At 46.5% G+C, this 25,203-nt stretch overlaps 1 protein-coding gene across 1 annotated transcript in view; it reads left to right on the top strand.

Annotated features, from left to right (window-relative positions):
- VARS2 (valyl-tRNA synthetase 2, mitochondrial) overlaps positions 1-24,123 on the top strand; it is a 37,321-nt gene extending 13,198 nt beyond the window's left edge. The window contains exons 14-30 of the mRNA XM_015419428.1: positions 511-614; positions 2,840-2,921; positions 6,368-6,444; positions 7,869-7,956; positions 8,046-8,151; positions 10,140-10,210; positions 11,452-11,577; positions 12,301-12,405; positions 13,433-13,501; positions 13,592-13,670; positions 14,730-14,857; positions 18,316-18,468; positions 18,891-19,100; positions 19,611-19,722; positions 21,188-21,369; positions 21,670-21,819; positions 23,294-24,123. Coding sequence (XP_015274914.1) covers positions 511-614; positions 2,840-2,921; positions 6,368-6,444; positions 7,869-7,956; positions 8,046-8,151; positions 10,140-10,210; positions 11,452-11,577; positions 12,301-12,405; positions 13,433-13,501; positions 13,592-13,670; positions 14,730-14,857; positions 18,316-18,468; positions 18,891-19,100; positions 19,611-19,722; positions 21,188-21,369; positions 21,670-21,819; positions 23,294-23,368 — 1,917 coding nt within the window. The 3' untranslated portion in view covers positions 23,369-24,123. The remainder of the gene's footprint in view (positions 1-510; positions 615-2,839; positions 2,922-6,367; positions 6,445-7,868; positions 7,957-8,045; positions 8,152-10,139; positions 10,211-11,451; positions 11,578-12,300; positions 12,406-13,432; positions 13,502-13,591; positions 13,671-14,729; positions 14,858-18,315; positions 18,469-18,890; positions 19,101-19,610; positions 19,723-21,187; positions 21,370-21,669; positions 21,820-23,293) is intronic.
- The last annotated feature ends 1,080 nt before the right edge of the window (positions 24,124-25,203 follow it).

Here is a 25,203-nt window from a genome sequence, read left to right on the forward strand (position 1 = left end):
GGCTTTTTTTTGGCTTTGCCTGCTAAACTGCATCACATGTTTGGTAGGTGGTTTACCGGCAATCCTGTCTGTACGTATACCTCTCATCCTTAGGCATTTTGGCTGCGGTCACACACACTAAATCATCCACTTCCAGTCCACCTTCAGTGCACTTTCAAAGTGGATTTTGCCAGTTCACACAGTAAAAATCCAGTTGGAAAGTGCATTGAAAGTGGATTATTGTGTGTGACCGCAGCCTTGGATTCCCTGGGTGAATATAACCAGCCCACTGCCCGCAGCATGTTTTCTTTCCCTTCTACCTGCCACGACGGTCACTGTCTAAAGTTTCTAATCAGAAGGCAATCCTAGGAAATAGTGCTAGCTAGATTTTTCCCCATGAAAGTAAACTAATGATTTCTCATTAAAAATAGGAATTATTTTGATTGGTGAGTATGGTTTTCTGGAATTAGTTGCAGTTTTTAGGATCAGAACTCTGGGACATGCTCATTGTAAAAGTGATGTTCTTTTCAGGGGGAGAACAGGTTCCTGGCCAGAGAGAAGGTGCTGGCTGCTTTGAAAGAGAGAGGCCTGTATCGGGATGTGAAGGAGCATGCCATGGTGCTCCCTCTTTGCAGGTAAAGGAAGAGAAATATTAAAAACCCCTCATTATCCCACCTTTCCACTCCAGTTCAGAGTCAGTATATGTTGTCTAGAATATCTGTGGTGTTGATTTAAGATTATTAGGTGCCACAAAGGTTGAGCAAAAAGATTCAAAAAAATGAATTCAGCAAAATCAATTTATTATACAGTATACTTAAAAAAGGAGCTGTGGTGGCTCAAGTGGTTAAGACGTTGAACTGCAGGCTGCGGAAGGTTGGTAGTTCAGCAGTTCGAGACCCGAGTTGCCGCAGGACGGAGTGAGCTCCCGTCTCTAGTTCCAGCTCCTGCCAACCTAGCAGTTCGAAAGCAAGAAATTGCAAGTAGATAAATAGGTACCACTTCGGTGGGAAGGTAACAGCGTTCCGTGTGCCTTGGTGTTTAGTCATGCTGGCCACATGACCACGGAAACGTCTTCGGACAGCTCTTCGGCTTTGAAACGGAGATGAGCACTGCAACCCTAGAGTCGGACTCGACTGGCTTTCGAGCAAGGGAACCTTTACCTTTTTTTATACTTAAAATACAAATTTAAACACTTAGGCCTTGAATGTAGCCTTTAAATTGAAGCCACCAGACAGTAGTCCTCAATGTACAATATATAATGCAAATGAGTATTTCATAGTCCATAAAAAAAGCCACAGTAAATAAGTCCAAACACATTTTGGCTATACGGACTTTCTTCAGTGGGCACAAATACATACATACACAGATATACACACACACACACACACACACACACACACACACACACACACACACACTCTGAGAAAAAGTGTTGATAAAATTAGCCAGTCTAGGTAGTAAGTGGTTTGTGTACATTTTATTTTGTGTGGCCAAATGGTGACTTTATAAAGATCATAGAGCTTGTTCCATGATTTTTATGCTCACACATAAGAAAATGTAAGGTTGTAAATTATATCTAATCTTGACAGTTTGTTTCTTCATGGCGTGTATGTATACATCAACCAACAGTCTGACAAAAATAGATACAGTTTAAAATCTGAATATTAGATATAATTTACAGTCTGGCCACATGGAATAAAATGTGCACAAATCAATTAATGCCTGGCCTGGCTGATTTTATCAACACTTGTTCTTGGTGTGTGTTTGTGACCAACGAAGAAGAGGAAGAGATTGGATTTGGTGTTATTTACTGTGGCTTTCTTTGTGGACTGTCAACATTGAGATACTCGTTGAGTCTGGTGCACTGTGGTCTTGTCTGTAAATCATCAAATTTGAGATATTCATTTGTATTATATATTATACAAGTGTAGGCCCATGTTACTCGTGGGAAGAGGATTTCCTCATCCCCCCACACTTTCTCTCCAGGCCTGCACCCAGCACAACTCCAAGGCTTGTGCCTCTGTAGCCTGTGGACCTGGTGTGACTCCCAGGCTGTTCTGTCAGCGGCAACATGCCCGATACAGCTCCCGGTCTGTGCCAGTGGTGGCATGTGCAGCATCTCATGGACTGCACTGGTGGCAGCATGCCCAGCATGGCTCCTAGGTTGTGCAACTGCTGCTGGGCCCAGCATGGCTCCCTGGCACCACTGCTGCCAAAGGTAACTGCTTTTGGGGGGATTTAAACCCCCTGTGTTAGTTTGTTTTTAATTTTTAGATTTTTCTGGACACCAGGGGAGTGCCCCAAGTTTGCTGAAAAATCTGTTTAGCCTCCATGTGACCCCGATTTGTGGATTTAGCTAGCCATAGGCTGGGGCCACATGTGGCTAATAATATATAGATATTAAGAACTACTTAGTCTGGTGGCTTTCAGTTTAAAGGCTAAATTCAAGCCTGATGTTTTGTATTAAATTTATATTTTAAGTTCACTGTATAATAAATTTTGTTTTGTTTTTCTATTGATTTTGCGAAACCTTTGTGTTACTTAATTCAATTTCTGGTTTGGTATTCCCCCCCCCCCCCCCTTGGGTGGTTTGTTTTTGGGTACCTGAACTCAGATTTTTTTTTTTTAATGAAGAAGACTGCAAGTGTGTCCTGTTGTATACCTTTTCAGCTTTTGTATCAGTGCTACTGTCTGCTTGCTTCTACTGTGCCTGGCTGGCACACCTGATAAGAGACCCCCAATCTAGGCCTCTCCCATTCTACACTCGCCTGCTTCTGATTTACCTTTCTGTTGTGTGAGCAAACCAGAGGCAGGAGTGTGTGGAAAGTGACATCTTGTCTGATTTCCCCCCTACTCGCAGCCGCTCTGGGGATGTGGTTGAAAACCTCCTGAAGAGCCAGTGGTTTGTCCGATGTGAAGCCATGGCTCATAGAGCATTGGAGGTAAGTCCCATAACTCTAACTCTCTGATCTGAGCAGGTCTCTGATCTGCTAGAGTGATGAATGCTGAATGAATGTATTGTTGATTGTGATTACCAGGGAGTTGGATTGTAAGGAAGTAGTTAGGTCTTCTGGTAGGATCAGTTAAGTTAGATTAGATTAGTAGTTGTTTAATGGCATTCAGTTCTGTTAGTAGCAGGGAAATTAGATAGATTTTCTGTAGCACCAGGATTGGACTCTGTGGCTCTCACCCAGCTCGCCCCGCCAGGTTTCTCGGTCCTTCACCAATCGCGGACTGGGGGGCGGGGGGGGGAGTGGCTATTTTCATTCGGGAGGCTTACTCCTGCAGGGCGCTCCCATCTGTGGAGATCGTGGGCGTTGAGTGTGTCGGCACGATGCTGGAGGCTGAGGAGAGTTTGGCGATTTGGCTGGTATACTGACCACCTAATGCATCAGCCAATAGCCTGCCGTCCCTGCTGGAGGCCATATCAGGCTGGGCGTTGGAGCACCCAAGGCTGATTGTCCTGGGTGATTTCAACGTCCATGGTGAGGACGCGATCTCCAGCCGGGCTACGAACCTAGTGTCGTCCATGGTGGCACTGGGACTATCTCAACTTGTATCGGCCCCCACGCATCGGGGTGATGGTGGACTGGATCACTGCTGTGGCAGTGCCATGGTCGGACCACCAGGCCCTGAAGGCCCGTCTGAAGGTGCCACCCCGACCCTGTGTAGGTGGCGAGCGGATTTTTGCTCTCCCACGGAGCCTAATGGCCCCTATGTGGTTCCAGATGGCCCTGCGGGATCTGAGGCCCCCTGGCGGCTCGTTGGATGAGCTTGTGGAGGACTGGCGTGGCTGGCTCTCCACAGCCATTGACGAGATCGCTCCAAGGCGCCCTCTCTGCACTCGTTCTAGGTGAGCGCCCTGGTATACCCAGGAGTTGCGGCAGCTGAAGCAAGAACAGATGGTGGCGCCGTGCTTGCGATGAGGCGTCAAGAGCATCTTATAGGACGTTTATGAGATCCTATGAGATGGCAGTCAAGGCCGCTAAGAAAGATTTCTATGCGACCGAGATTGCATCTGCGGGCTCACGCCCGGCCCAACTGTTTAGTACGATTCGATCTTTGACAGTGCTGCCACAGGGCAGGCAAAACGCTAGGGAATTGGATAATGGCTGTGATGCTTTTGCGAGCTATTTCGCAGATAAAGCCCTGGCGCTCCGTCGCGACCCCCCGCCACAATTGAAACAGTGAGCGAACTCGAGGCCCCTTGCGCGTCTTCAGTTCCAGGTTTAGAATGTTTCAGCCTACTCAGCCTGGACGAATTTGACAGATTGCTCATATCTGTACGTCCAACCACGTGCAACCTTGATCCGTGTCCCTCCTGGCTCATTAAGGCGGGCCACGAGGGGTTTCGAGGTGCCCTGCGGAAGATTATCAACAAGTCCCTTTTGGAGGGACAGTTCCCCGGGGCACTCAAGGAAGCAATGGTCCGTCCCCTCTTGAAAAAGCCATCTTTGGACCCAGCCGAATTGGCCAACTACTGGCCGGTGTCCAATCTGCCCTATTTGGGCAAACTCATTGAGAGGGCGGTGGCAATACAGCTACAGGGCTTCCTGGAGGATGCTTCAGTCCTAGATCCTTTCCAGTCCGGCTTTTGCCCAGGTCATGGGATGGAGACTGTGTTGGTCGCCCTGACTGGCGACCTCCGAAGGCATCTGGATTGAGGCGGTGTGGCGGCACTGTTGTTGCTCGATCTGTCGGCCGCATTTGATACGGTCGACCACCAGTTGCTGACCCACCACCTCGCCGTTGTGGGAATTCAGGGGCTTGCCCTTCAATGGCTTGCCTCTTTTCTTCAAGGTCGGGGACAAAGGGTGGTGATTGGGGATCAGCGGTCCCGGAGGCACCCTCTTAATTGTGGGGTGCCTCAGGGGGCAGGGCTGTCCCCGATGTTGTTCAACATCTACATGCGCCCCCTTGCCCAGATTGCCTGGAGGTATGGGCTTGGGTGTCATCAATATGCGGATGACACCCAGCTCTATCTGATGCTGGTTGGCTGGTCGGACTCCGACCCAGATGACCTTCATCGGGCGTTGCAAGCTGTGGCTGGATGGCTCAGACTGAGTCGGCTGAAACTAAACCCGGCGAAGACGGAGGTCCTGGGTCTAGGTCGGGTCGGTTCGGGGTTGGGACTCCTTCTCCCGACCTTTGATGGGGCGCCTCTGGTGCCAGCATCGAGGGTTAGGAATTTGGGTGTGCTCCTGAACTCCTCTTTAACGATGGAGGTCCAGGTAGCAGCCACTGCCAAGTCGGCCTTTTATTATCTTCGGCTGGCTCGGCAGTTGGTCCCCGTTTTTGACCGCGATGACCTGGCCACAGTGATCCATGCGACGGTCACCTCGAGGCTGGACTACTGTAACGCTCTCTACTTGGGGCTGCCTTTGTTGCAAGTCCGGAAGCTGCAGCTAGTGCAGAATGTGGCAGCCAGGCTGCTGATGGGTCTCTCTAGGCGAGACCATATCCAGCCTGTGCTGAAGGCGCTGCACTGGCTGCCAGTAGCGTACCAGATTCGCTTCAAAGTGCTGGTTCTTACCTTTAAAACCCTGTATGGCCAGGGTCCGGCATACCTGAGGGACCACCTTTCCCCATATGTTCCCCCAAGGGCACTACGGTCGGGGGCCCAACATCTTTTGGTTACTCCAGGCCCCAGGGACGTCAAACTCGCTGTGACCAGGGCCAGGGCCTTTTCGGTGGCGGCTCCTACCTGGTAGAATGACCTCCCGGAGGACATCCGGGCCCTGCGGGACCTTGTGCAGTTCCGCAGGGCCTGCAAGACAGAGCTCTTCCGCCAGGCTTTCGAGTAGGAGCCGCCGCCACCACTGTACCACCACTGCACCGCTACCGCAAAGAGCGGGGATGCCATCGGGGTGCATGATGGCCCTGGGCCGAAGATCGGAAAGCAGCATCATCCTGGAACCTGCTTCGTTGTTCTGGGTCCCTCTTCCAGAACCCATCTTGGAACTATGAACTTTCAGAGCACCAGCCCTTTATTGTAATTTTGTATTGTTTTATCCTGCTTTTAACTGTTTTATCATGGCTTTGTGCCCTTATTGTTAGCTGCCCTGAGCCCGTTGGGGAGGGCAGGATATAAATTTGAATAATAAATAAATAAAATAAACTTAGGCAGATTCACTCACTGGGCCCCATTTCCCTCCATTCCCACGGAATCCCAAAGCCTTGGGTCTAAGAGTGGCAGTAGAGATGAAAGCCTGCGTGCATGCGTTAGGTTTCAGAAACCTTTTGTTATCAGACTTGAGGAGCAGACATGCTGGAAGTGTGAAACTGTTAGATGAGATCTGTTAACATTTGGATATTAGATTTTGCCACCTCATTCAAGATCTAGGTTGAATTAACCTCGTTCATCCTTGTATTTTTTTTTTTTTTAAAGGCTGTGGAATCCAGACATTTGAAACTCATTCCTGAATTTCATGAGAAGAATTGGAGGACTTGGCTTTCAAAAATCAGGTGAGAAGAGGGCAGTCCTAGTTTCCAAATTTAAGTGTCATGAATCGCCACTCAGGACTCTTTGCTGACAGGGTTACCTGTGGGGTGAGGAGTCCTGTCCCTGTAACAGAGGCTGGATGACATGTAATTTACCAGATAATTTTATTTGCCTCAGTGCCATGAAAAGCTTTAGCTGCTCATTTCCACACATTAAGCCTCTGTTAAAGGGGTGGGACAAGATTCAGTGTTGTAGTCTCCATTGTTAAAGTTCTGAAGATGGTTTTATGTATTTATTAGTGCGTTTGTTGTCTGTCCTTCTTTTAAGATGGCATTACCCATTTTTTCCTCACAACAAAGTAGCTGAGGCAAAAAATGACTTGGCTAAGGCCAGCCAATGTGCTGCATGCCTGAACAGGGACTTGAATTCAAGTATCTTTCTAGTAAAAGTTCAACACTGTGTTCAGTACATCACACTGATATTCTAAGCAGTGGCTCACAAACTCTTTGTTGTGATAGTTAATGGAGTCTGTGCCTTGGTAGTGGAACTAAAGGACCTGAGGTTGAGGTCATTTCCTCTAACAAGAGTGGAGTCTCTTTGGGATATTTCACATAATCTGGATCATGGGCTTGGATTCCATGATACATTTTTGCTAACAGAAGAGGGCCATGATTTTTTTGAGTCTCCCCCACCACCACAGACCTCATGTTGCTCTGGGGGGGATGTGACCTAAACCCCAGGAGCATGATTTTGAGCTTGTGGGGGGGGGGGATTCCTATTCTGCAACCAGGAACTCCTTCTGTCAGTGTATATTTGCTGTGGAATCCTAGCTATTAGAAGATATTGGCTTTATACCTCACCCTTCACTTGAAGTCTCAGAGCGGCTTACAATCGCCTTCCCTTTTTCTCCCTGCAACAGAAACCCTGTGAGGTAGGTGGGGCTGAGAGAGCTCTTTGAGAACTGCTCTTGAGAGAACAGCTCTGAGAGAACTGTGGCTTACCCAAGGTCACCCAGCAGCTGCATGGGGAGGAGTGGGGGGAATCAAACCCAGTTCTCTCAGATTAGAGTCCGCGCTCCTAACCCCTACACCAAACTGGCTCCCAGGCCCCTCCTTGGTTTTTGAACTATCCCTAAGTATTGCTCATATTATTTCCAAGCTATTCTGTGTGTGACTTTAAGCATGTTTCTGGATGCTGTCTGAAATGTATAATGTACCAAAACCTGTCCTGAAGTACTGCAAAAGAATACCGACAATAGAAGGTGTGTGCTGCATCTCTTTTGGCATTATTTGGCTGCCCAGGAGCTGGATTCGAAGACAGTGGTGGAAGCATCTGGCGGGCCACTGTGAAAAACAGGAAACTGGACTAGATGGATGCTCAGCCTCACCCGTGGCTACTCCTGAGTTCTTAAGATCCTAATGATATTTCAACTGATTGCTTTTCTCAGTGACTGGTGTATCTCCCGCCAGCTGTGGTGGGGCCATCAAATTCCAGCCTATCGAGTCACCATTCCACAGTCACTTGATACAGGGAAGGTGAGTGTAAGCCTACGGTTGGCTGGGAGGGGAACTCCCGGTTCCTCCCATCATATGACTTAAGCTTCTTTTTGCCTTTATCATAACAGGAGGGGAGTGATGAATTATGGGTAGTGGGCAGGACAAAAGCAGAAGCTCGGGAAAAAGCAGCAGACATGTTGGGAGAACCAGAAGAGGACCTGAAGCTTGTGAGAGGTAAAGACAGTGACCCAGGCACTCATGACTCTGGAGGGGAAGACGGTGATGTGTTTTGGTTGAGAGCCCGAGTTTTGAACAATCATAATGCCTTATGTCATGAAGCCTAGCCACAAAGGCTTTCCCTGTCACATTCCTACAGTCGCTTTCCATTCCACTTTGCTTGAGATGATGATTATACAAAGCACAATGCCACCAGTATCAAAAAAGGCTCATAAAATACATAGTTTGTTGGCAGCATGTGGAGAAACAAAAAAACTGTGTACTGCACAAACCCGCACCAAAGTTAACAAAAAGAGACTTGTAATCCATCATAGGAAAATACAAAAGTCCACAATATCCCAAAGGGAAAGAACACAGTCCAGTATAGAAATTTCTCAAAGGGAAACAATGAAGTCTGGAATAGATGTCAACACTTTTCCTAGGTATTGTTCAGTGTTTCGGACTTCTGGTCCTTCCTCAGGAACAAAAAGCCACTACAGGAAGTCTCATTGCAATTTTTTAACAGGCAAACTTTATTCAGTTTCTATATGGGCCGGGTCTCCTAAGCTTTAGAAAGCACCTTACCAAGGTTGCTATTATGTAAGTTGGACCAAACATGCCTCCCATGGGATATTGTGGACTTTTGTATTTTCCTATGATGGGGCGGGTTTGTGCAGTACACAGTTGTTGTTTGCTGTTTTTTGGCCATTGTTTACTGTGGACTATTGTTGTTGTTGTTGAGAAACAAAAAAAGGCACTTACACACATCAACAAAGGCTCTAGGAGATGACGATTATATTGTCAGGTAAAATATTCTGCCCATTGCTAGATGGAGGCTTTGGCAAATAGCACCTGAAGGCCCAAGCGATCATTCGCATTACCCCCACCCATACTGCTCCGGTGCATCCATCCCCTAGCTGTTCTGGTCCTCTTTCCGTAGCCAAAAAGACCACAGTGAACCTCTCCTGGCTTCCTTTGGATGGCTTTAAAGCTGTGAGAGGCAGCTGGGGAATTTGGCACCCAAGTAACAGTAACCGTTCTGGTGTTCCCTCTGCCAACAGCAGCAGCAGTAGCAGTTCTGTGGGCATCCTTTAAAGTAGGTCAGCTGACCCAAAGCCTTAAAAGAGCAGCTAAAGAGATCTAATTACCTGAAAGAAAAATTGGGGTGTCCCCCCCCCCATGTATGCCATCAAGAAGAAAAGGGGGCTGTCTTAAATTCACATACAAATTACCACTATGCACACATAAACTTTTGTGAATAATCATTTATTAGCAAGGCTGTCTCATGTTCAAGGTCCGCCTTTCCCTGTGTATACCCCAGAGAGCACTACTGTCTGGGTCTCAGAATCGGCTGACCCTCCCTGGTCTGAGGGAGGCCAGGCTAGCTGCTACTAGGGCTGGGGCCTTTTTGGTGGCGGCCCCTACCTGGTGGAATGAGCTCCTGGAGGAGATCAGGGCCCTGCGGGACCTTGTGCAGTTCCACAGGACCTGCAAGACGGAGCTTTTCCGCCAGGCATACAATTAGGGGCTGCCGCCGCCCTAGTGCACGGCCCGTAATGTTACCATCGAGCAGCTGCCTCAAGAACGAGCAGAGTAACATCTAAACACTTTACATGGAATAACATCGAAGCACTTTGTTTGAAAGCACTTTATTCATTTGATGTTTAACTGCCGCCAGTACTCTGGTATTTTGTAATGTACTATTTAAATGCTGTGTTTTAATTCTGTATTATTTATGTTATTATTCTGTATTGTTGTGTTGTTGTTGGAAGCCGCCCTGAGCCTGCTTTGCGGGGAGGGCGGGGTATAAATTTGACTATAAATAAATAAATACATCTTCCTGTCCTCGTGCTCTGCTGTGTCTGGATCTGGAGCAGTTCCTGCGGCCCTGATGAAACGGCTCTCCCTTAGTTCTGGAGGGAGCTTTTGCCAGTCTTTAGCATGTCGTCTTCTTTTTGTAAGATAAATAAATAAAAGGATTTGCGTTTTTCCTTCTCCCTCCTTAGATGAGGATGTCTTGGACACGTGGTTCTCATCTGCTCTCTTCCCTTTCGCCTCACTGGGATGGCCTCGTCAGGTGAGGAGCATCACACGGAATGGGTTTGTTGGCTAGATGTAGAAAATCTTAAAGTGAATCAGAATACTAAATGGATCGTGCCACCTTGCTACGTTTGGGAGGCCAGAAGAGGTGGTGGAAGGAAAGCCCTGTCTAGTTACAGAAAATACATGGAGTGCCTTTTATTGGAACAACCAGAGTAGCACAACACATGGACCGCTATGGCTGTACAGTGTTTTCTACTTCAGAGGAAGTAAGGTGTGAGATGGGGGAGGAAATACTGCTAGGCAGAGGTCATTTCGGGGGGGAACGCGGGGGAACGCAGTTCCCCCGGGTGAGGTACGGGGGGCGGGGCACATGACGAAGCCCCGCCCCCTGCTTGCGGCTGCCCCGCTTCCGACCCTCATTCAGCCAGGAGGAGGCAGGAGAAGAAGGAGGGTAAGTTGCTTCCTCCCTGCCTCTTCCCACCCCTGCCTGCCTGGGGCCAGGGAGGGCCTTCGCGGGGCTTCCTTGCACTCCCGCCGACCTTGCAGGTCCACTGCCGGGCCCCTCAAGGGGCTTGGCAGTGGAGCTGCAAGGCCGGTGGTGGCAGCCGGGACCATTGGGGGCGGGGTGTGTGGCCTTATGACACACTTCCGGTGATGTCAGGGGGTGTGGCATATGCTAATGAGTTATGCTAATGGGTTCCCCTAGCTCTTTTTCTACGAAACGACCCCTGCTGCTAGGACTGTGATTGTAGCTGTTCTTCCTGCAGCTACCTCCACGGAAGAAAGTTGTAGGATGTTCCAAATAGCTCGGGAGAGTGCATTTATTTTCTGCCAGTTGAGAGCACAGGAACATCAACGGGACAGTTTTACCTGGAAGGCATTGTAGGATTTAAGGAAACCTATGTGAGAAGTAATAATCTCCATGCTGCAGAGAGGCATGCAAAACACTCTGCAATCTTTATTCTGTTCACCCTCCCAATAACTCTGGGAGCCAGGTTAATAATCTTCATGTTTAAAGATGGAGAGATTTGAGACTAACTGGAGTCCTTTGGACAAAAACCTCACAGAGAGAGGCTTGAAACCAGATCCTCCCTGGTCCAAATCAAAAATATTGATTTTTCCAGAACCTAGTGATATCTTCATCGTGGGGCTGATCCCAGGGGCAGAAGGGAAGAGGGCAAAGAGGAAGGTGGAAAGACTGTATTGTTGAATGCCTGAAATAATAACCTCTGGGGCAATCTAATAAATAAATAAATTTGTGTCTGTTCCGCACAGACTGGAGACCTCCAGCAGTTCTACCCCAACAGCCTCTCGGAGACAGGAAGCGACCTTCTGTTCTTCTGGGTGGCCCGAATGGTGATGCTGGGAGAACAGCTAACTGGGAAACTACCTTTCTCTCAGGTATGTGTGGGCTGGGCCACTAAAAATGACATGCTTCCACCATTTGAGGGGCACTGTGGACATACAAGCGTAACATACTTTCTAACCTGTGCCACCACTTAATTTTAGCTATACTGAACCCATCCCCAAAGCAGATAATTATATTTTGTCCCTCACAATTCACCTCTTATTTGTTTATGAACTAGTCCTTGCTATTTTACTCAGTTCTGTTTGTATTCTATGTGTTCGCCTTTCCTGTCCCCCTGAATCATAAATATAGTCCTAGATGAGGAGATTCTTTTAATTCTTGTGATTTATGGCACGTAATTCCTCCTGGGTAGTTATGCTGTACTTATTTAAATTGACACCCAAGTTTTCCACCACGTAGGCCCTCCAAAGCACCCTAGTGGTTAAAGCCCCTTTAAAACTGTTTCTCAGTCCATTTCTTCGGCCTCAGGTAGAATGACTCTCTGTTAAGTGGGCACGTTCTTTTGGCTTCTCTAGGAGATTCCCAATACATACAGGGTTCCTCCTCTTAACACAGGCTGAGGGATTTGTTTAATGCATTTTAAAAAAAGTTATTCTAACTGTACGCCAAAGTAGCTTACAACCCAATCCTGTGCACGTTAACTCAGAAAAATGTCCCACTGTTAACTTTGATAGCAGTGAGGTGTGATTACAGATCAGGATTAAGGTTACTGGCAGATCCATGTTTGCTTCTGTCTGTCTATCTCTCTTCCTCAGGTTTTCCTTCACCCGATGGTTCGTGATGCTCATGGGAGGAAGATGAGTAAATCTCTAGGGAATGTGATTGACCCCTTGGATGTTATTCATGGGGCCTCTTTGCAGGTACTTCTGTTTCAGAAGACGGGGCTTTCCATTTTCCCCTCAAGGCACTTGACACCCACCCTACAGCATGCAAAGAAAGATCCCTGTGCTTAGAAATCCATGGTTTTTATAACAGTAGAGCTGACCTCTCCATTCCTCCCCCAACACCCTTGCCACAGTCATATGGGCATAGACTTTGAGTTGATTTTATACAGACAGAATCATCATCACATGGTACATTCTTTCTTGATCTTAAACACTTCAGATCGCAAGTGGGAGAGAGGATCTCATGTCTGAGTTCTCCCATTGAAAGAAAAAAGTTTGCTCATATAAGGAAAGAGGCTGGAGCTAGCCTTCCCTCTTGGCATGGTAATTTTCTGTGTACACGGATCAATGCTCCCTCTAAGCTGTGGCATCTTGTGAGCAAAAAATCTACTTTGTGAGCTACTGGCATTAAAGTGGTGACTGAGTGATTTGGCTGCTGCATAAATTAGTTTGCTCTGGAGCCATCCTTCCTGAAGCTAAGACAAAAATGTGTGAGCCGGAGGCTAAAAAACTGTGAGCTAGCTCACACTCACTCAGCTTACAGGGAACACTGACAAGGATGGTTTCCCCCCATGGGGGACCTTTCAGATAACATGATTTTTTCCCATGCAGATACAAAATTTGGAATGGTACAGTCTAGAAAGAACAGACAAGTGGCATGACTGTGCTGTGTGTATAGATCAGCTCATATTCATATGTTGTGTATTTCCAGTCTTTAAATCAGTAGACTGTATTCAGTTGCCCACTTTGGATTTTAGGCATCTTTTTTCTAAGATGTTGCCACAACCATAAGGGCTAGAAACCTGATTTTAAAAACACTCCAGAGCAGGGATTCTCACTGGCAAATTCAGAACCGATTCTGCATGTGCCCTGTACCCCTGGCTTAGTGAGAATGGAAAGGAAACTTGCTTATCTGGTCAGTGGGGAGAAGACCTTGAAGTCTAGTGTCCACTCCCCTCCCTTTCAGGCTCTTTCACTTACTAAATCTGCCTTCCCTTTCCAGGACCTTCAAGAGAAGCTGCAAAAGAGCAACTTGGACCCAAGGGAGGTGGCCATTGCTATGGAAGGCCAGGTGTGTTCTCTCCCCTTTGAAAACAGTTTCTGTTTATTCCTGTGCCTTCCACAACTGTTCTAACATCTTCCTTTCTCTACCCCTTTGCAGCAGCAAGATTTTCCTGGAGGGATCCCTGAGCTTGGCACTGATGCTCTAAGGTTTGCCCTCTGCTCTTATTCCACACAAGGTGAGAAGTAAATAGCATCTGGGCTCTTTTAGGTGGCAGGGGCTGTGGCTCAGTGGCAGAGCATCTGCTTGGCATGCAGAAGGTCCCAGGTTCAATCCCCGGCATCTCCAGTTGAAAGGCTCAGGTAGGAGGTGATGTGAAGGGCTTCTGCCTGGGACCCTGGAGAGCTGTTGCTGGTCTGAGTAGACAGTCCTGACTTTGATGGTCCAAGGGTCATGTGTTCCTCCATTCCCAAGGGAGCACTGGCAGTAGCACAGCTTCTGTGTATTTATTGTATTTGTTTAGTACATTTCTATCCCAAGGTAATTAGGTCAGCGAAAAAGGTCTTTGTTTTATCACCACAGCAATCCTGTGAGGTAGATTAAGGCTGAGCTTAAGTGATTGGCCCAAGCTTCATTGCACTGGGAGAGATTTGAACCCGGGTTATGAAGCTTGCTGGGAAGGAGGCTAAGTGCACGTTGCCCTTTTTCATTGTCCCCTACCTCGAAAAGGCAGTCATGAGCATTCCGATGGGATGCCGTGGTTAACGTATTTATTTGTTCGCTTACTTTATGTATACCCTGCCTTTCTCTCCAACGGGGCCCCAGCGTGCCTTCCATCATTCTCCTCTTCTCCATTTTAGCCTCACAACAACCGTCTCAGGTAGGCTAGGTTGAAAGTTATCTGACTGGCCCAAGGTCACCCAGCAAGCTTCTGTGGCAGAGTGGGGATTCAAGCCTAGATCTGCCAGACTCCAACCACTACACCACACTGACTCTAGAACCAAGCAGACCAGAATTCACATCCTCACTGTGCTGTGTAGCTTCTTGGGTGACAACAGACCTCTCTACCAACATGGTTGTTAGAGTAAAAGAGGGAAGGGGAGAGTCATGCATGCCATACTGAACCCTTTGGAAGGGGAGTGGGATAAAAATATAAATAATTTTAAGTAGAAACAAGGAAACTATCCAGCGATGGTCAACAGGGGCTTTTGTCCAAGGCTTCTTGTTTCCAGTTTAGTCTTATGACAGGGTTGGGGGTGATTTGCAAAACAAGACTTGAACATATCCCCACCCCCAGGTGATGGCATTAACTTGGATGTGGCTGCAGTGGAGAATGCCAGTCGTTTCTGCAACAAGGTCTTGAATGCCATGAAATTCACGTTGGCAGCCCTGGGAGAAGGGTTCACCCCACTGACGCCAGAGGAGGTAACTGACTCTCTCTCTCTCTCTCTCTCTCTCTCTGTGTGTACATACAGGAGGCTTAAGGACTGCACTGTCTTCCTACCAAGTGACAGAGATACTGCAAGACAGAGGTGTCCTGACAAAAAAGGCTGTACTTAATCTTAAATGGAAGCACTCGTTGCTGTTAGTCTGAAGTTTAGAAAACTTACCAGCATGATCTTTATGTGTTTCCTATCACTCCAATTCCTCACACTTCTCCATGTTAATTTGTGTGTTCTATTTTTTTAAATAATATTTTTATTGAATTTTTAGGAATAATGGACACACACCACATAAACACAAAAACAAATATAAACGTACACTTCCAATATTTTCTGTATACGGCGATACAACTGGTTCTTAGCAATATTACAACTGAGCTTGCATATTCATAAGAACCATCTTTTAAGATTTAACTTGATATACCCCAATTAACCTTTACAATTCAAAACAGACATTTTTCTTTCTAGATAAAGTTTTCACAACTTCTCAAATAATCATTAACCACTATTTATCCCCTTTCGTTACTCTGCAAGTTTCTTATCCATATATTTCCAACTTCCTTTGTCAATATCTTATTGTAACTATGATTGTATTCTTATTTTTTCCAAATAGACTTACATCAACCAGAAATAAACGTTTCCAATCCCTTCCACCTCCTATTAATCAATATTATCCTTCAGGACCATAATTTCAAATTATTTTCTATCTATACATCAAAATATCAATCTTTTTTATCCAAACTATTTCAGTTATTACTCAACCCTGTTTTTTCCCCCTTTTCCAGCAATTTATAAAATACATGCCTCAGAGATTTTCCCTTGTATAAAGTCAAATTAAAGGGTAAAAACATCATAGTGAACAAATAACCTAACAATTACTTCATACATCTATATTACAACAAAACAAAAAAACCATAATTTCATTTTTCCAAATAGGCATAAATCAACAAAAATAACATTTAACTCTTCATCAAAGTTAATTTCCCCCCCTTCTCTATAAATCTATATCTAGCTTTCCTTCTCTATAACGCAATATCTAACTTTTCACAATTTTCAATGTCCTAATACCATATCTTCAATGTCACATCATAACAGAAACCCAGAGTTCATAATTTCAATTAAGCATAAATCAGCAAAAATAATCTTTCATCCTTCAAATAACTTGATTTTCCCCCTGAAGATTTGTAGCTTGCATTTTTGTATCAAGGAGTCCCGATGTCTTCTTTCTTTATATGTGTGTGAGTTAACTTCTAGACTCCCCCCTCTGTGTTTCAGCCATGCTATATCCAGTATTCTATTTTCCATCTTAAACTTCCAGACTCGTCGTTTTAGCTTCTTTTTTATCCCCTTTATCCCTTCTTTACAAGAGGTTCTCTGCATATTCATTTTGATTAGGTCTGTCTTTATATAGGATGATCTCATTGTCTCTTTTTCCACTCCTATAGTGGAGAGGGACGGAGTATCATCAACTCCTTAGAATAGCAAACTTGTTCCTCCCCAACACTCTGTTTGGACTGTATCTGTTCTTCCTTAATTTCGATATCCGGTTGTGTACTCTGCCGTTTTTCAGTTATATTCGCACAAGCCTCTTCAAACCCTTTTTGTATTCCCTTCTGTTTTCCTTCTCTAAGTAGTTTCAAAAGCTGCTCAACGGTTAATTCTCCCACAAGTATGTTATCATCCAACACATCCTCCTCATTTCCCTCTGCAAGCGCCGTTTTTGTTACACAGTTAATTTCAGCTCAAGTGATGCAGCTTTTAATTTGAAGCTTTTAAACACCATCTAAAGCTTTTAATCTCCATTTAGGGTATCTGGCTTCGTTGTCAGTCCTTATCAACAATGTTTTTTGACTCCGTAAACAAAGAAGAAAAAACGTCAATCTTTCCCTCATTCCTTGTCTGGCCGCTAATCACCTCTATCTTGGGCACACCGACTCGGGGTAGCTTTATCCAAAATCTGAGGTCTTGGCTATAGATAGAATTAGAAACATGCGTACTCACAGAGTCCCAGTATTGCCGTATACATTAAGAATCCAAAAAACCAGAAAGTTAAAACGGAGGTCGCTGTTAGGCAAGGCATGGCGACCATGCCTTGCTCCGTCCGTCGCTCTAGCTTCAGGGCAGTAACCACCACACCCCCGCATTTGCCGTATGTGGGGGGGGGGAAACAAGCCCCCTGTAACTCCTTCCCCCTCCAGGGGAACGAGCGGGGCCCCCCCAAATTCGGGGGGGGGGCTCCAAGTGAGCAGTGGAGGAGTGGGCGGCTCCAGAGTGATTTGAAAAGCTGCTCCACGTCACAGCACCATTACCGGAAGTCGTTAATATGTATATTCTAATGAGGAACAGTTCAGTCTCCTTCTTCTGGATAGGCAAAGAAGTTTAAACTATAGGGACGTTTTGGTGGTTGTAAGAGCATCCATGGAGCACACTGATACCAGGGCAGTTACAAAAGCATGGTCAAGTCGCAACTGACCTGTGGAGACTCCAGCAAGGGGTTTTCAAGGCAGACGAGAAGCAGAAGTGGTTCGCCATTGCCTTCCTCTGCAGCGCCTTCCCTTGGTAGTCTCCCATCCAAGTACTGACCCTGTTTAGCATCTGAGATTTGCCAAGATCGGGCTACACCCTGCCGCCTTCTCACCCACCCAGGGCATTTAGGCAATCTTTTTCCTTGGAGATTTTCAGTGTCATCTCAGAATATAGATTCAGGTGGGGTAGCTGTGTTGATCTGAAGCAGCAGAACGCAGGGACACCTTTAAGACCAACGAAGTTTTATTCAAGGTATGAGCTTTTGCGTGCAAGCACGCTTCCTCAGATACAGTGGATGCGTGGAAGTGTGCTTGCGTGCAAAAGCTTATACCGTGAATAAAACTTTGTTGGTCTTAAAGGTGCCACTGGACTTGAACTTTGTATCTCAGACTATAGAAAGCCCTGTATAGCCTCAGTATCTATCTTAGGTTTTACTTTGCACTGTCCTTTAAATGCACACCCTAGAAAGCAAGTGTCAGACACAAGTACTGAAAAATGTGTTGGAATATTGTGTTTTGTTAACATGTACAACACTACTGTAAACTAAAAATGTAGTGCTCAGAACAAAAGAGAGCTGAAGAGTTTTAAGTAGTAATTTACTGGTTCTTTGCCAGCACGGATTCTGCCTTGTGCCTTTTGCTGGGCATGATTCCTATTCCAGGACTGGGGGGGAGGGGTTTTTGGGATGGGTTTAGGAAGAGGAAAATCAAACAGTTTTTTTAAAGTCAAAGCTCTGGTCATTGTGTTTTGTTGCATTGATTGTTGTATTATATTGTTTTCTGTTGCATTTTTTAAAAAAGTTTCTAATCTGCCTTGAGGCTTGCTGAGATTCAAGGAAAATTACACATTTTTTTTTTAAAAAAAAACTATGTACAAAGTAGATAAATGATGCCTGTACTTTACCACCTCCTCCAGTTCTTCCCCAGTTCTCCCATGGACCGGTGGATCCTTAGCCGCCTCTATCACACAGCGCAAGAATGCACCCAGCGGTTTGAAAAATTTGAGCTGCATTTCGTCACCACCGCCGTCCATATTTTCTGGCTGCATGATTTCTGCAGTGTCTACATGGTGAGCTTCCTACTACTTGCTGCTATGGATTCAGAATCCCAGCAGCCTCTGCTCTCAGCTCGCAGAAAATAAAGTCCCTCTCCTGGGCCCTTGGGAACACGTGACAGCTTTTTTCTGGGGGGTGGGGGGTGGCTGGAGGGGCAAGGCCTACTTTCATAGGGCTGTTGTGAGAATAAAATGGAGGAAAACGAGTCATCCTGAGCGCCTTGGAAGAAGGGTGGGATAAAAATGTGATAAGACTGCTCTGTCACATGACGTACACATTGATTTTGCTGTATGTGCATAATGAAAACTAGGAATTTGAGGGTATTTGTGAGACTTCTCCATAGGAAAGATTGCGGTAAGTATGGCGTGTTTTTGGTAAGGTTATGCGGACTTACAGATTTGGGGAATGGTAATAATTACTCTTTCCTCCTGAACAGGAGTCCATTAAACCCATATTATCCAGTAGGGATCCGGCTCGTCTCCTCTCGACCCGCCAGACCTTGTACAGCTGCACGGACTTGGCCCTGCGCCTCCTGTCTCCATTCATGCCCTACCTGACAGAGGAGTTGTGGCAGCGGCTTCCCAAGGTGGACACAGCATCCCCTCCCAGCATCTGTGTGGCAAGATACCCCAACACCGAGTATCTGGTGAGTCCTTTGGAATTGGTTTTCAGGTCTTCAGAACAATTCAAGACTCAGTTAGGTCCTTCACAGGCCAGCCCTTTTCAAGCTGGCCGTGTATATCTTTGCTTCTTGGAGAAGACACAGCCAATGGTACATTTCCTGTCCTGGTCATACTTCAATAAGGTCTAGGTTTTTTGTGTGTGTGTGTGTGTGAGGGGTTGTGTGTGTGCACCCGGAAGTCACGTTGACTTCTGGTGACTGACCCCTACTGGGGGCCTGGAGGATATTCCGAGAGGTGGCTGAATAAGCCTGCCTCTGTCCTCCCGACTTGGTATTCCAGGGAAGTCTCCCATCCAAGTACTAACCACAGTCGGACCCTACTTAGCTTCCGAGATCTGACAAGAGCAGGGTTGCCTGGGCTATCCGGGTCAGGGCAGTAAGGTCTAGTTTTGTATTCTATCCTACTCTTCTGACCTAGGAAAAATAAATTGATTAATGTGGTCCTTTCCCCCCTATCCCCCATTCCTTTTCCAGGCTCACTGGAGTCATCCTGAGGAAGAGGCAAACTTCCTGTTAGTACAGGAAATCATCAAAGCAGTGCGCTATCTGAGGTCAAAATACCAGCTTACCAAAGCTCGGCCAATAAGTGAGTCCTCTTCAGGTGTTTGCTATGGCAGGGGAGGGGGGATTGTTTCATTTTCAACTGGGATGGGAAGTCTTACTGAAAGTACTTGTGAGTCAATGGAACCATTTCCTGATAGACTTTTACTTTGTCCTACATAGAGGTGGTATAGATTGCCTTGCACCTGTCAGTGCGAAAGGATGCGTATTCTCCTCCACCCTTGGATTCTTGCACCGTCTAGTAGTTGTTTCAGTGTTATCACTCCTGTGTAGAAGGTGTGCCCACTGCCTTATTTTTATACCATGGTCATGGGGTTGATGATAATATTCTTGTAACTAATTGGAATAAATATGCACACACTTTTTGTAATGGGGAGCTTTTACTCCACAAAGTGAGAAATCGATTTATCAGTGCTTATTTGTTCTTAGAAATGTGCACCACTGTGGAGCTTCTGAAAATTTAAGCTCCTTCACCCAGGACTGCGTGACACTTTCAGCACACAGGGGGATGCATTCATAAGAACAAATTTGTTATCAAAGAATTACAGGGCTTTTTTACATAGAGTTCTCGGTAAAGGAAAAACCCTTCATGGGCTTCCTCTTTTGCCGTGGCTGCTTTTATATTGGGAGAAGTCTTTTTATGAACAAGGAAGGCAGCTGGCATACCCATTGTCCCCTTGTTGCAGTATTTTGCTCTCTCAAAATGGCAGGACATGTTTCCTTTATCATCCTGATAACCAGCATATCCCAGTTTTGGGAGGTAATCTGCCTTTCGGGAGAGTGGCAATTTGCCTTTTGAGATCTACATGGTCTTACTGTCAGGGGTCATTTCATAGAAAAAGAGGTGCAGGAGCTCATTAGCATAACTTATTAGAATAACTTATTTGCATATGCCACACCCCCTGACATCACTGGAAGTGTTAGAAGGCAACACCCACCACACAGGCTCCACTTGACTGTTTTGGATTGCTAGCGGGGGGGGGGGAATGTGCAGATCTGCCCTCACAGAGGAGGGAGAGCTTGTACCTGAATAAAACTTGGTCTTAAAGGTGCCACTGGACTGCTTTGGATTGCTAGCTATGGGGGGGGGGCATGCAGATCTGCCCTCACAGAGGAGGGAGAGCTTGTACCTGAAGGCGGGCCAGGGGGTCTCTGCAACTTACCTGGCTGCTTCTTGCTCCTTGTGGCCTGACTGAGGGCTGCTGGGAGCAGGGGGTGGGGCTTGTTGCACGTGCCCGCCCCCTGGGCTCCTTACTGCCGGAGCTCCGCTCCTGTGCGCTCCCACAGGAAATGACCCCTGCTTACTGAACATTAGAGGTACGTGTGAAGATGTTGTTGTTATACTTCAAGACTCAGCCGGTGACAGAAATAAGTTGTCCCATCGTGCTCTCTACAGAGTATGACAGGCTACCTCCCGTGGCCACCTGGCTTAATAGCCTTTACTGTCTAAGAACAGAGATGTTATATTTCCATCTCTTTTCCCCCTCCAGCATATGTGGTCTGCCCAGAGTTGGCTGTTCGTGAGGTGTATGAGAACTACCAGGAGCCATTGCAGACTCTGTCTTTCGCTGGTTCTCTGAGATTCTTCCTTGATCCGGAGAAAGCAGAACTACCTGTGGGCTGCGTAGCCGCAAAGGCAAACAACCACACCGATATCTACGTAGATCTTCAGGTAAGACCCACATTGGGGCCTCTCTGGGTTCAAGGCCAGAATGGTTCACGAGAAGGCCACGGGAAAACAGTGACCAGAAGAAACACAGTGTGGGACAATTATGGACTTCCTTTCAGGGAATGAGCATTGGCTAGTCTCAGATGGACAAGAGGATAGACTAGATTGGTCAAGCTCTGTGGGAAAGGTAATGAAATGACCCATGGACAAGAAAAAAAGGTGATAAGGAGGAACCAGAGGCAGGATGAGATTATCTACATTATGTGCTTAACCAGGCCATCTGGGGTTCTTCTCTTACCACAGGGACTGGTCGACCCTCAAAAGGAGCTCCTTAAACTGAGATCTGAGCAACAGAAACTGGAGCAGCAGCTGACAGGCCTCACCATAAGGGTTCAAGGGGCCAGATACCAGGAGCAGGTCTCCCTGAAAGCCAAAGCACGCCTCCAGCAAAAGGTACCAACTGTCTTTGAGAGAGTATGTTCTTTGAAGAGTCAGCAAAAAATAGTATACAGATCATTCAAAATATTTATACTTGGTTCAAAAGAAGGTCGATTCCCCCAGCATTTAGGATTCCAGTACAACAAAAATCTGCTTCATGATTTCTTTCCTTAAATTAAAATTTCCATTTTAGATAGTTTCTTGGGATGGGGGGGGGGGAGGCTGTCAATTAGAGAACTTTACAGTGTAATGCTAAACAGAGTTACGTCCTTCTGCGTCCATTGAAATAAGTAGATTGTGCTCAGGATTGCACTGTCTGAGTGGCACACTGCATGGCAAATATATTTTAGGTTTTTAAAGGTTAGTGAAAAGTGAATTCTTTGCAAACTGGCTGTCTGGGAGCAGAACTGAGGAAGATCTCGGCTTGAAACCCTGGAGAACGGTTGCCCATAACAGTAGAAAATACAGCACTAGGTAGACCCAGCAGTCTGACAGTAAGACAGCTTTATTAGGACAGATAATATAATGGTAAGCTTCATGAAGTCAGTGAATTTCAGCACTCTGAAAGGTATGGTGTGTGTATAAGTAACTACAGTTCATTGTCATGTCTTCAGTGCAGGCACACGTGGGACTGCACATGTGCAGGCCAGAAGCGGAGAATAGATTTCCAGAGCTCCACAGCAGCAAAGAGAGGTCTGAGGGAGGAGCGCTCTCCTCGCTTCCCTCACATGACCATTTGGGCGGGAAAGTTCCCACTCTTGGCTCCATCAGAGGGGAGAGACAGAGTGCTCCTAGTTCTAAAAATTGCTGGAGGCTTGCAAATCTATTCTCCGCATCCAGCTTGCGGGTGTGGAGTCCCATGTGTGTGCCTCCACTGAATACACAATGATGAACAACAGTTACAGGTAAGTGCAACTTTGTTTTTCCTATGTTAAGTTTTCTGCCGAGGTCTCCTGCTTAAAGAGACCAGTTCATACTATTAGGTATTAATACTATACTGTGACCTCGGTGGGCCAGACTAGACTGATCTCATCACATCTCCAAAGCTAAGCAGGGTCAGCCTTGGTCGGTACTCAGATGGGAGACCACCAAGGACGTCCTGGGTTGCCACACAGATGCAGGCCATGGAAAACCCCTTCTGTTCCTCTCTTGCCTTGAAAACCCCTTGGGGTTGCCTTAGGTCAGCTGCAACCTGACAGCCATTTCTACCACCAGTTAATACTATAGGAACATGGTAGTGGTGGGCAGTGCCATCAAGTTGCAGCCGACTTATGGAGACCCTGTAGAGTTTTCAAGGCAAGAGATGTTCAGAGTTGGTTTGCCATTGCCTGCCTCAGTGATCCCAAAATTAAAGAAAGGAATGCACATGGAATCCTGGAAATCCGAGGAATTCACTTGTGGGTAAATTCACACTAACACCTGCCCAATTTCCCTTCCTTCCATTCGTTCCAAGTGCTACCCCATCCAGATGTTCTCCTTTTACTTGCAGATTTCCTCTCTACATTTAGAGCTGGAACAGGTAAAACAGGCCACAGAAACCTTTCAAAAGATGGCTGCGAGATGAGGATCATCGGCCGATGGAACTGAGTAACAGGACCTTGCAGCATTTTTATTACAGGACCTTAGGAAGCTGTGAGCTGACAAATGACATTGGGAAGGTTCATGAAGTTATGAGAGGCCAATTTTTAAATCTCGTTTCTGCGATGGAGCTTGCTGGTGGGGCCTGCACACTGACTTGATTTGGTCAGTAAGGATCACAAACGACCGAAAAGTATCAGTGCACTTGACATACATGAGAAGTCATAGAGCTCCCGGGGAAGGACTGTTTCTCTCCAGTAATATTCCACACCAGTCTTTGCTGCTGCAGGCATTGTGGCCTGTGCCAGATGCAGCACCCTCATCTGGCCTCTAAGGGTCACTGTTGTGCCACAGCATAGTCATATGTTGTTTGTCCTCCTCTTTGGATGTCACATTCACACTATTCTCCATGCCGTGTGCCCTGACCATCCCCTCAGGGTGCGTTCACATGGAGAGCATCACAGACAGTCTTTGCCATCTGCAGATATGGTCCAAGCCACCTGCAGAATCCCCATAATCCACAGGGGCTGGACATATCCTGCCGTGATTGTAGCAGAAGCTTCAACATTTCTGTGACCTCATCCAGTTCATGTACTGAGTTCTCCCCATGGGTCTACTCTGTGGTCTACCAAGGCAGAAGGTTTTGAACATCTGAACCAGTCTTATGAAGATTTATTGCCTTGGTCGTTTTTGTTTTTTTTAAAGAAAGAAAAAGGCCCCCAGCCTAAATTTGTTTTCTGGCCAGCAAAATTAGCTGCTTTTCTCCCATTTGGGGATGATGGAGAGGACTGAATTCATCTCTGCTGGCAGCATTGACTGTGCAGACCAAAAAATCCACTCTTTTAGTCTTTCAGTGTAAAGTAACATATTAAATGTTCATCTGCTAGTAAAGACTGGGTGAGCAAACCTGGATCTGGGGTGTCATCTTCTCTTACTGCTCTGTTTTTCCACGTGTAGCGGAGAATGGGAACTGCAGCATGGTGAAGAGGAAAGAGCAGGCCGCTCAGCAAAACAGATGTGGTTGCTTTGTGTATACCAAAATTACATCTGCCTGGCTACAATATTCTGAAGGGTGGAAGATGTATACCCACGTGTAAACATCTGGGACTCCTGACTGTGCCAAGGCTCCCACGTCAGCCAGTGTGGTGTAGTGGTCAGGGTGGTGAACTAGAATCTGGGAGATCTGGGTTCGAATCACTGCTCTGTCATGGAAGCTTGCTTGGGTGACCCTGAGTGGCTGACCCTGGTGACCCACTCTCAGCTTAACCTTCGTCCCTGGGTTGTCGTGAGGACAAAAGTGGAGAAGGAGCAGATGTTGAAGGCTACTTTGAGTCCTGACTGCGGGCAAAACGGGGGTATAAATGAAACAAATAAAAAGTTAAGCGGATTTGCTCATCTGAGGCATAATAGCATGGAGTGGGTTCGAGGTTCCCAGGACAGGAAGAAAGGCCCTCATCCCTTTGCTGGCTCAATTAGCAATAGCCATCAACACTGCTCCCTCCAACCCCCCCCCCCCCCCCCCCCAACCCATGCCCAACGTTAAATTCAGGTTCAAAATCCGTCTGTTGAAGAGTTTTTTAATACTCACACATCGAAACCTTTGTATCGGTTTTAATCCATCAAGGCAACACTCAAAGTTGGGACCACACAGTGCTCCAGCCATAGTACGAAAACTTTCAAGTTAGACTGGATGTTCATGGGCAATTTTAAAAGGTGAGGAAGATAGCTGTTCTTGAACATATCCAGCTTTACCCCTCTCTGCCTTTCCTCCACATTCACCCTTGATGTGTGGAAAAGGCATGAGACAGCTTGCCTTGAACA

The sequence above is a fragment of the Gekko japonicus genome, unplaced genomic scaffold (assembly GCF_001447785.1).
Source record: "Gekko japonicus isolate JY-2015 unplaced genomic scaffold, Gekko_japonicus_V1.1 scaffold554, whole genome shotgun sequence".
NCBI classification, from domain to species: Eukaryota; Metazoa; Chordata; class Lepidosauria; order Squamata; family Gekkonidae; genus Gekko; species Gekko japonicus.